This window comes from Fragaria vesca, linkage group LG2, assembly GCF_000184155.1.
Source record: "Fragaria vesca subsp. vesca linkage group LG2, FraVesHawaii_1.0, whole genome shotgun sequence".
Taxonomy (NCBI): domain Eukaryota; kingdom Viridiplantae; phylum Streptophyta; class Magnoliopsida; order Rosales; family Rosaceae; genus Fragaria; species Fragaria vesca.
Genome location: NC_020492.1, coordinates 18,477,069 through 18,488,130, shown reverse-complemented (window position 1 = coordinate 18,488,130; position 11,062 = coordinate 18,477,069). Strand labels below are relative to the sequence as shown.

General features: G+C 39.4%; 2 protein-coding genes across 2 annotated transcripts; one reads left to right on the top strand and one right to left on the bottom strand.

Annotated features, from left to right (window-relative positions):
• Positions 1 to 1,031: 1,031 nt before the first annotated feature.
• On the bottom strand, positions 1,032 to 2,701 carry LOC101294815. The gene is made up of 2 exons (XM_004290785.1): positions 1,866 to 2,701; positions 1,032 to 1,684 (listed from the first exon to the last, which is right to left on the bottom strand). Exons 1-2 carry the CDS (start codon positions 2,542 to 2,544, stop codon positions 1,032 to 1,034), a joined length of 1,332 nt encoding a protein of 443 aa, XP_004290833.1. The 5' UTR covers positions 2,545 to 2,701.
• Positions 2,702 to 5,695: 2,994 nt separating this feature from the next.
• Positions 5,696 to 10,489, top strand: LOC101294731. Its single transcript, XM_004292629.1, has 6 exons — positions 5,696 to 5,825; positions 6,171 to 6,551; positions 6,786 to 7,708; positions 8,533 to 8,733; positions 9,452 to 9,613; positions 9,876 to 10,489. The coding sequence occupies exons 1-6, from the start codon at positions 5,696 to 5,698 to the stop codon at positions 10,440 to 10,442; spliced, it is 2,364 nt and encodes a 787-aa protein (XP_004292677.1). The 3' UTR covers positions 10,443 to 10,489.
• The last annotated feature ends 573 nt before the right edge of the window (positions 10,490 to 11,062 follow it).

Here is an 11,062-nt window from a genome sequence, read left to right as displayed (position 1 = left end):
GTAAAAGAAAAGATCTTGAAAGCGCAAGCTTGTCCATTTCCTTTTGTTTGGTTCAAAATCTAAACCTACCTCAGAATGAACTAGTTAAGTTCTGCAGAAAATGAAGTCTAGTAGTTTCGTTGCAAGGTATTTTTTATCGTCTTCTTCCCTCAGAACTTGACTATAGTGCCCTAATACAGCTTTGGACATAAAAGAAAAAATCACAGAGCCAGAGAGCTCCTCGTTACTAGGATATGCAAATTCCAATACTGAAATTTTTCACTTGGTGTCATCTAGTCATTAATGCACTCTTTGTTGCACAAATTTTCACGAAGTTAAAATATAGGTACACATTTACACTAGCAAGTCATCCAGCAATACTCGTTTGTCATTTACCCAGCTAGAATTTGAACTCTTCCCAAGTCTCACCTACAATTTTAGGGTTCCTCGTTGACCTTAATTTATGGTTCACCCAACAAAAACTTAACTCAAAAAATCCAATAATCGATCTTTAGTGAAGAAAAAGGCTCAAGGGATATCTACTACTAATGTATGTCACTGCATGAGGATGCTTTCGGGGCAGATTTTTTATGGATTTATTGAGTTTCTTGAAGAACATTGTCCAAATGACTCTTACATTTGCAGAAACTTTCTAAGAATTGGCTGAATTGTGTGACAACATATTGTTCAAATGACTTACATTTGGATTAATCGCATGATTGCTACCAAGTAATTAAGATATGGACGTAAGAATGATAAGATATACAAACAACAATTCAGATCTAATTAATCTGAGTTGTTGATCCGGATCAACGAGACACATGAACATGTGAGCGGTTTTGTTATTGTTTCTTGCATCAACTGCTACACATATGTAACAAAAAGACAAGAGGGTGCTCATGTGGTCGTGATCGATAAGCTGATAGTGATGATTCACTTCCCAGAAAACACCAAATCTTAGAAGAGAATCAAAGATATGTCCAGACAGATCAATCAGTCAGTACTCAAAACAGAATAATTAGTTCTTTCTTAATTACCAGTCGACATGAAACCTAAAACCCTCCATATATGACAACAAAACAAGGCAAAATAGCCTTGGGATTAAACACATACAACTCATCCAAATTCGAATACACCCCCACAGCTCCGGCCACCGAGTCGTACTCTTCCACCCCACCACCACCGCCACCGCCACCTTGTCCATCCGCATTTTTCTTCACTCTCCCAGCTATCACTCTACACACCAGCATCGCCCTCCGGCCGTCCTCCGCCGCCACCTCGGCCATGTCATGCGCTCTCCCGCTTGTCGCCGTTGTCAGAATCTCACTACTTCCGGCCAACTCACTCCGATCAACTTTAAAGCCGTTCTTGATAATGCTGCAGACATTGCAGCTTGGGATGGAGTTGCAGAGGTTGGAGGAGCCGTTGAGGCCCAAAGAGCAGTCGAAGGTGGTGCAGTGGAACCTGAGAAGCTCGTTGCCGTCGGCAATGCAACGTGGGTGTTTCTTGTTCGGGAGCTGCAGCTTGGTGGCTTTGGCTTTGATGGAGTCTCGGTACTCTTCGAATTTGGAGATGGTTTTCTGTGTGTTGTGGACTTTTAGGATCCGATCGATCTTGCAGATAGGGGCTTGTTTCTTGAGCCAGCTGGATTGGAATATGATCTCCACTATGTTCTTGCTCGTGTCCTCTGGACCAAGCTCGGAAACTGTTTTATGAAATTTCGCATACAAAAAAGGCTATGAATTTCGGGGTCATGTTAATAATGCAGGGAGAGTAATGAGGCATGCATTTACTTTGTGTTTGAAGAATGACGATGGCTTCACGAGTGCGAGGTGAATATTAACAGTGCCTTAAATGAAAATCAAGTATTTTTGAAAACTATGTACCTGCATGCCTAACAGCTTGATGAAGCTCCAGGTTTTCGGCTTTCATGAAAATGGCACCACATTCAGGACATGAACAAATGCTTCCCCTAAGAGAAGGGTCTCTGGTGAAACCAAGAACTGGGTCAACCACCATTCTACACTCATAGCAACCTGAGAATCTTCTGAAAGGCATTGCTCTGAATGACCCACCAGCAGATGAGATGTTTGAAGATGCGGATAGTGAAGAAGAAGAGGTAGAGACAACTCCATTGAGCTCATGCAGAGGAGCCTTCATGGATCTGCTTGAAGTTTCATTGGTGCTGCTAGAGGAGCAGCCCATTGAAGAAGCTCTTTTCTTGTGGATTTCAGGAGATCCTAGCTCAGGCCGGTGTGTGATTTTTGTGTTGCTGCATAATGAGCCAGAGCATCTCATTTTCTTGCATTTCTTGGATTCCTCCATGGCTGCTAGTTGCTCACTTTGTTGTTTCTGTGGGTGATGCTTACCTTCTTGTTGTAGTAGCTGAACTGCTTGGAGATGTTTGCAAGTCAGTAAGCCTCTTACAACAGCCCAATAGGGTGGTTTGATCTCTGGCTTATTTTGGGGATTCTGGTTCTGGTTTTGATTCTGTTTCTTGATCTTTTGGTGGGTTGGCTTGGTGGGTTTTCTTTGGCTTTTGGGTTTGGCCATTGTTGTAGACATGATGTTTGAGCTAAGCTATTGCTGGGGTTTTGGGGATTTAGTTTCAGAGTTTCAGATGGGGTGCTTTCAGAGACATGATAACTGAGAGAGGAGAGTGGGGTTGGAAAGGCCAAGGGAGCTCCATTGGCTTTTGTAGAAAAGTGCTTCTGGATTAGGGTTATGTGGGGCTCTTGTATATGCACAGGTGTTGGTCTATAAACAGTTAATTATTTCATAATTTGCACAATAAATTGATTGGTTAATGATGCAATTAGCATCCATATACAATAAATTGATTCGTTTATCGTAATCGTATACTAACGGGAAGTAAATCACCTGTACCTAAATAGCATGTGCCAGCCCTCTGCCTTCAATGATATTTAGCCACCTGTCAGCTAACTTAATACACTCTAACTCTGTTAACTTTGTTCATATTCCCCAATTCATAGACCAAGACAAACGCGTTCAAAGTTCAAACCATGACTATACACAAGGAGACAAACAGAGATTTTATCTAATATCTATTTCATCGATGCCATTAAATCTGCAAATCTGCAGCCCTCACCTTATTACCCATCTGCAAATCTAATTTTTCTCACCAGATTTGTCACACTCATCATCCAAAAATTACCAATTCCCAATTGCAACAGCAAAACCCAATCTCTTGGGCCTAACAATCAGCTGCTATTTCTATTTCCCTCACTTCGGAGACCACCTACTTCATTTGTTCTGCCTCTCTCCTCATCTCGGATTGATGTCGTCGGCGACTCTGCTATTCACACCCTGGCCCTCCCAAATGATCAAACCTTTCCTTTGAATCTCTCATATCCTTCCTGATAGCATCGTCGAACTTGAACTGCAGCGAAGGACAGAAGAAAAAATCAACCCAGAAAAAGAATTGAAAACTTCAGTTGGTTGCTTTTGTCTTTTTTTGTTTGTGGAACAATAACAGAGACTAGACGGTGTTAGTCTGATTTTAGTTAGTGGCCAGATGTCAAAATGACATTGCAGGCATAGGGTTGGCACACAGTATTTGGGTACAGGTGATTTGAATCCTACACTAACGTAAGTCTTCCAAAAATATGATGAAATTGTAGCTAACTTGATGATCAACCATGCAAGTCACACACTGACGTCCAATCATTATACTACGTCAGGAGTTACTAAAATTCCTATAACAATTAAGTTAATAATCAAGGTAAAATGCTATAAATTTGTAGTGAAATAGTTGGCCAATCGATAAATAATTAGATATATACGATCACACATGAATTTTATATTGATATTCTCTTTCAATTGAATCACAGATAAATATGACCAGTCAATCTTTATGTATGCTCGCAATGAACGATTATCCACATTTTGTTTGTTCGAAATGGATTTACATAAATGTCTCTAAGGAAACTACTTTGCCTTAGTTAGGGCTCAGAGTGAAATTCTTACTCTAGTTAACTTCTGTAATTGTACGTCAAATGTGTTATTCTATACATATTGACGGGGAGCTCGTTTTCACAAAGCCAACAGCAATTTATGGCAAAGGCAGGTGACACCGTAAACTAGGCTAATTAGTAACCATTCTAACCCCAAGGAAAGACTTTTCTAGGGCAAAGCAAAGCGCACAATAAGGTAAACATACTAATTACACAATAATGGTGTAAAACTCAACTCCTTATGGGGAAAAAAGCTGCTTCATTTTGATTCCCTTTGCTCTCAAAATCATGCAATGCCCATATGCTTTGGAATAAAGCCATCTACTATTATAAACCATTAGGGTTTTGCGTTGTTAATTAAATCTGGCCATTGTTGCTTTTCATATTGCTAAGCTTTAACAGAAGAGCCTTTGCTTTGGTGACCGACCGTTGTTAAGTAAGTACAAAGTATGGAGCTCTGAGTTAACAATTCAAAACTCAATGTGTAACAGTGTAGTTATTGGATATATGGGGTCCTTTTTTTATTATTGTATTTAGGATCAGAAAGATGTTTGAGTGGGGGAAAAATGACAAGAAAAATTTTGGGGGGGGGGGGGGGGGGGGGGAGGAATAATCCCAAATAATACCAAATACCAAGTAATCCCATTTGAAATTTAAATGAGCACATTTGATGCAAGTGTCCAGATTGTGATTAGATTTAATCACTAAAAGATGTTGGAAGTGTGTATAGTAAACAGCAGCAGCAAGCAACTGCAAGTTCAAAACTTGGTATCCATATTCCGATTTTGTCTAGTTTTATTCGTTTAGAGTTTAAAATGAATGCCATTATTGATCTATGTTCTTTGCTACATTGGGATCAAAGTTTGATCTAGCTGAATTCAAACTCAATTTTTCACTAGAACGATGTTTAGTTATCATCTAACATAGCATAGTTCTTAATTAAGAATAAGGCCATAGCTAGCTTTGAAGTTCAAAATTTCCAACCCCATCCTGAATCGTTGGTAATCTTACATATCTTTTCTTTTTTACCAAGTTGGTCAATTACGTGCATTATTAATCTGCACATACTTCTGGTATTATATGAATCTCATCATTCTCATGGCAACCTCATCATTCTTCCTCGCTGCTAATTAGGCGCTATCTTCTTACTTACTTTGCATCTATCTCGCTGAACTTATTTTCTTGTTTGTTGCAAGTCCTCATCAAAGCCATGAGCGTTTTTCTATGTTCTTTACTTCTTTTTGTCATATAATCCCCAAGTTCTCTCTCTAGGTCCATGAATCCTACATATCCGGAGAAAAAAAAAAACTATTATAGAAAAAGCGAGAATAAGAAACAACTAGTGAAAAACCATATAGTGTGGTAAAGTTGATTGGGCTGATCAATATGAAACTCTCATGTTAAAAGTTCAAGTCCCAACTTTCATCAATTTGTGGTTAGCAGGTTTTATGCCTCTAATGTGTGAAACATAATTCCAAATCCTGTGAGAACTGGCCCAATAAAAGGCCCAACAAAGATATTGAAAGCAAGAGAAGAGGCCCAGTGTTTCAAAAATCCCAGTGGTTTTCCCTCTCGAGCAGAGTGTGAGGTCTCTCTCCCTCCGCCCTTTCATGGAGATTTAAAACCCTAACCACCACCAATCCACCATGCCCCAACCTCAATCTCTTCCCGCCATTTCCGTATTCTCCTCGAATACCTATTTTGCCCTCCTCCCTCCCTAGAAATGCCACTCAGATCCCGCCATGGACAGGGACGCCAGGAACTTGATGCGTCCGATCAACTCCGATTTCACTTCCTCCTCCTCGTCTTCTTCCTCTAATTCCGACTTGTTCCGCAGCGTCCAGGCCGCCCTCAAGCGCCATCGCCCACTAGGTACCTCTCACTCCCTCTCACTCTCTCGTGAATTAGGGTTTTGTTGAATCTGAATTGAATTTGGGGCTGGATTTGTTATTCAAATTTAGGGCTTTTTCGGTTAGGGCTCTACTGTGATTATACTCAATAAAGTTTAGGACTTGGATTACTTATTGTTTTGGGTAAAACCCCCAAATTTCTGAATTGGGGATTCAAGAAATTATGATTCTTAGCTGTTAACACAAACCATCTGAATTATAGCATTTCTCTTTGGAATAGGGAATTAGTTTTTAGTTTTTTTGGAGTTTGATGGGTGAATGTGTCCCCATATTCCGTAAGTGCTGATTTTTGCGGATTACTCACCAGAGACAAGCATAAGGCCTAAGCGCATGTTGGCTCCTCGGAGAGAAGTAACTAAAAGTTCGGCTTCAAGTGCGACTCACATTGACAAAAATGATTCACGAGGTGAAGCTACAAAGGGTCAGGATAGTACTGCAAAGGAGACGATTGTGCGGCAACACGACGTGGCTACTATTGCTAAGGAAAGTCTGGAAGATGCATCTGTTACGGTGGTTTCCCATTCAAACAGTATCACGCACACGTTTGATGAGAATTTAGATGTGCCGGTAGATCAAACCAAGCCTGACATTGGTCCTAAAGATATGTCTTCCTGTCGTTTTGAGTCTCAAGGGATTGATGCTCAAAAGAAGGTCCAATTTGCAACTGGAACTCTTGCTTCTTCCTTGGGTAAGATTCTCATACTTCTTTTGACTCTTCTGGTTTTGATCTCCATGATTCTTAGACAGCTCTCTTTGTGACGTTGTCCTTTTTGTGATTATTATTGATGCTGTGTGCAAAATACTATTTTGAATTTGTTGCTATGCTTCGAATATTTTTGCCTTTTATCAACAGGGGCTGATGATAATATGACCACTCAATCAGAGACCTTATCATCTCATATGCGTTCACTTGCATTGACAGAAATGGAGTGGGTTTCTACTAGTCAAGCAGAGGCATCAGGTGTCATAAATCATGACTCAAAGCACCATAATATTCTTAATACAGAACCGGACAGCTCTTTGAAGTCTGATGGTGGGATTTCCTTGTTGGCGAAGAGAACAACTGCAGCTCAAGATCAGTTGCATCAGTTTAGGAACTTCTTAAGCCAGCCTATGACTCAATCCTCAGTTGTCGGGCCATCATGTGCCACTACTACGTCTGTCCATGCTACTTCTGCACCTATGTCGACAACTTATTGTTCTAGTTTGAATCGTGGTTCTCACATGGCAGTAGAAGCCTTGAAAGATTCTGATGTAAATCCTCAACCATCAAATGCTCCTTTAAGGGGCACAGGTGCACTGTCCAATCCCCAGATAGCTGTTGCAACCCAACCTTTGACCTCTGCAGTTGATACCCAAAATGGAAAAAATGAATATATCCTTTCAAAGGAGCAAAAAGGCTTAGAGAGTGAATATCAGGAAAACCCTTCTGTTGTCGATGTGAAGCAAACTGAAGCCCAGGCATGTGCAGAAGATGTTGCCAGTGCACGATCTCAGGTTACTTTGCCCCCAAATTTATGTTCTGATACAAAGTCTGAGCCTTTAAAATCAGAAAAACAAGAAAAAGCTGTAAGTGGTAAAGTTGCACAAGCTCGTAAAAAGAACAAAGATTCTGACTTGTTTATTAAAGTTAATGGGAAGCTCTATCAGAGGCTTGGAAAAATAGGTAGCGGAGGCAGCAGTGAGGTCCATAAAGTCATATCATCAGATTGTACAATCTATGCACTTAAGAAAATCAAGCTGAAAGGGCGTGACTATGCCACCGCTTTTGGTTTTTGTCAGGAGATCGAATATCTGAATAAGCTGAAAGGAAAGAGCCACATCATACAGCTTATAGACTATGAGGTACTTAACTTTCTACCTGGCATTGTTGCTTTAACAAAGTTCAGATCATTGTACATTTACAGCATGAATTATTGTATTTGTATACCTATGCAATTCAAATTTTTATGTCCCTGCAAGGAGATGAGGACCTAAGACACTAGTGAAGTCAAGCTGAAATTCAAGATTCAACCTACATTTTCTTTACGTTCTTTTCTTAGAAGATTACCTCACTGCAAATTAAGTGGTCTAACTTGGCCAACCAGGTTGCTCTAAAGAATGACTAATACTTAGAGCAAAAGGTGGCCAAATGGTGGTAAGAACTTGAGCAAATGAATAGCCAAAGAGCGTTGAAAGAAGGTTGAGGTGGCACTGAGGTTGTCCTAGCTGCTTAGGTGGCTGATTTGTTTTTGAGCTAGCGAAAGAAAGTAGCCCAAAAGATGACATTATATGATTTATATCAATGATGAAATTAATTAGCAATACGGTTTCGACGTTTAATCCAGTGAATTTTGTGGCTTACATTCTTATTGGAACAAGTCTTATGCAGTACCTGTGATGTTGATGATCATTTTAGAATGTTAATCAGGACCGAGTATTACTTACATAACTACAGTTGGAAATCCTAGTTATCTTCACTTTAACTTTCAGTATCATATTAAGTTGGCAGGAATGCATCTTAACTATTTTCGGACATATTTTTCCCTTTTCCCGTAATTAGTTTGGTCACTATCAGCTTCATGCTTTGACATATTCTCATTTACTTTCTTATCTGGGTTCGTAAATGATAATGTCCTATCCCAGTTCTACTTTTGAATATATATTCTAATACCTACTATCATTCTTAGGTGACAGATAAGGCTTTACTGCATGCAGTATTGAGTGGCTCCATAAATAATAAAGATGGCAGAGTCAAGGATGATGGGTATATATACATGGTACTTGAATATGGAGAAATTGATTTGGCTCACATGCTCTCCCAGAAGTGGAAGGAAATGGATGGCTCGAATCAGACCATAGATGAGAACTGGCTACGATTCTACTGGCAGGTATTGAGCTACAACTTAATTTTGTTAATTGATAATTTTATGCATTACTTTGTGTTTGTTTTATATCCAAAAGGATGATTGTCTAAAAGGTTCGCCCTTTTTCTTTTGTTGTTCTATAGTTTTGATGATGAGGTAGTTAATTTGTTTATTTAGTGATTGTTTTGAATGGGCCTAACACCTTATAAGTGGTTGAATTTCACTTTCTTTCTGGGAGTTGAGTATGTGTGGAAATTGACATTTGAATGAGCTTATTTCCTTATAAAAAATATTGAATCTTTTTAGCGACCACTCCACAATTTTACACTAGAATCTGTGACACTGCCTCTAGATGATAGGTCCCGGAGCCAGCATATATGCCCATACTCTTGTATGTTTGTCCTAAGATGCGGTGAATATCTGGAAAACTTTAGCTATTGTATCAAGTTTACATGAGTATAAGTAGTGTCATGATTTCTGGAGTAGTGAATTGATAATGGACTGATTGCACTGGTACAAACAAAGTTCCATGAAAGTATTATCCTCTACCACTTGTTTTGGATTCTTTACCGTTATGTGAATTCTACACTTCACTAGTTAGTTACTGCTTCTGAAGCAAACATGTATGTATAGATATTCCAGCATTTTGCTGGTAAGATTTGCCAAAGGTCTATGGCCTAAATTTGTGTTGTGTTAGTCTTTAATCCGGAAAACTGAACCATTTCTGTTGAAAACATTATAGCAAATTCTTCTGGCAGTCAGCACCATACATGAAGAGCGTATTGTGCACTCTGACTTGAAGCCAGCCAACTTCCTGCTTGTGCGAGGCTCCCTTAAGCTAATTGATTTTGGGATTGCTAAAGCTATAATGAGTGATACAACCAACATCCAACGGGATTCGCAGGTTAGCCTCCCTTTTTAATGTAATTTAGTACTTTATTTGAGGTGCTGTCTGTTGTTGTCTGTTAATAACAGTCAAGAAAAGGGTATTGAGTTTGTTCCTCTTTTGAGAGAATGAGCAAGTATATATTCTCTCTAGATGGTTTCACAATGTTCTATTTAAGCAGATTTGGCTTTCTAACTAATCATTATTTGTTGGGGTACATGGATAGCTACTAAATCAGTATATGTGCTTTTGCTTATCTTTTCTGTAATCTACTCTGCAGGTGGGTACACTAAGTTACATGTCTCCAGAGGCATTCATGTGCAATGAGACTGATGCAGACGGAAACACTATCAAGTGTGGTCGGCCATCAGATATTTGGTCCCTTGGTTGCATCCTTTATCAGATGGTATACGGGAGGACCCCTTTTGCAGACTACAAGACCTTCTGGGCCAAGTTCAAAGTTATAACAGATCCTAACCATCAAATTGTATATGAACCAGTCTCCAACCCTTGGCTTCTGGACCTTATGAGGAAGTGCCTTGCCTGGGACCGCAATGAAAGATGGAGGATCCCTGAACTACTTCAGCACCCTTTTCTTGTTCCCCCGGTTCCAACCCAGCCATCTTCTCATGAGCACAGCTGTAAACTGCTTCGACTTATTGGCCCCAATTGTTCCAGTGGTTCTGAAGCCTCAAAGCTTTTGTGTCAGCTTAAACAACTGCTTGAAGACCCTTTGCCATCCACAATGTCTCAGTTATTAACATCGCGTGACCAACAATGTACATTGCTCTCCCAAGTGTCAAAAGTTTGCTCCCAGCTACAGGAACAATTTCAGAGAAATATATAGGTGATGATCCAAGCCTATGATCATTGTCACCCTCATATCATTGTCTTTCTATCCTTTTATAATGATATGTAATCTCGCTGTGTTATATTGTTTTGGTTGAATAGAATGGAGAACAGAGGGATTGTTGTCAAAGTACTGAATTAACTATTGTTCTAGTGGTACATGCTATCGATTGTTACATTAGGTGTAGAGTTTGGTATCAAAAGAAGTTCAAGGTCAGTGCCTCAGTGTTTGCCCTATTAACAAGTCAAAATCTCATTGCTTAATTTGTTTGTTTCATTTGCTTATTATCTAATTTCAAGATTAAAACCAGATATTAATCTACTTTAATATAGAAGAAGACGAGCTAATAATGACAAAATAAAGATTTGAACCAGAGTTTAAAGGCAAAAGCGTATGGTGAACATAAATATAATAGTATGGGAAAATAAAAGAGCATCAATTTTCATTCAAGGATAATGCATATCTCAAGATTAGCTCTAACAACAATATCAGCAGAAAAATAACATCCCATTCCAGAACAAGATTTGTACTGCATAATCCAAATCCTCCTCATTGTCGAAACCTACAAGTTACAACTTACAAGAGCATTAATTGTCATTAGCTTTTACAGCAATCTC

Bases quoted from the DNA above. Each gene is read 5' to 3' on its own strand.
- LOC101294815 (XM_004290785.1), bottom strand. From the start codon at position 2,544: ATGTCTACAACAATGGCCAAACCCAAAAGCCAAAGAAAACCCACCAAG. The intron at 1,685-1,865 runs GTACATAGTTTT...TTCATAAAACAG, and splicing joins TCAAGCTGTTAGGCATGCAG to TTTCCGAGCTTGGTCCAGAG.
- LOC101294731 (XM_004292629.1), top strand. From the start codon at position 5,696: ATGGACAGGGACGCCAGGAACTTGATGCGTCCGATCAACTCCGATTTC. The intron at 5,826-6,170 runs GTACCTCTCACT...ATTACTCACCAG, and splicing joins CAAGCGCCATCGCCCACTAG to AGACAAGCATAAGGCCTAAG. The intron at 6,552-6,785 runs GTAAGATTCTCA...TTGCATTGACAG, and splicing joins AACTCTTGCTTCTTCCTTGG to AAATGGAGTGGGTTTCTACT.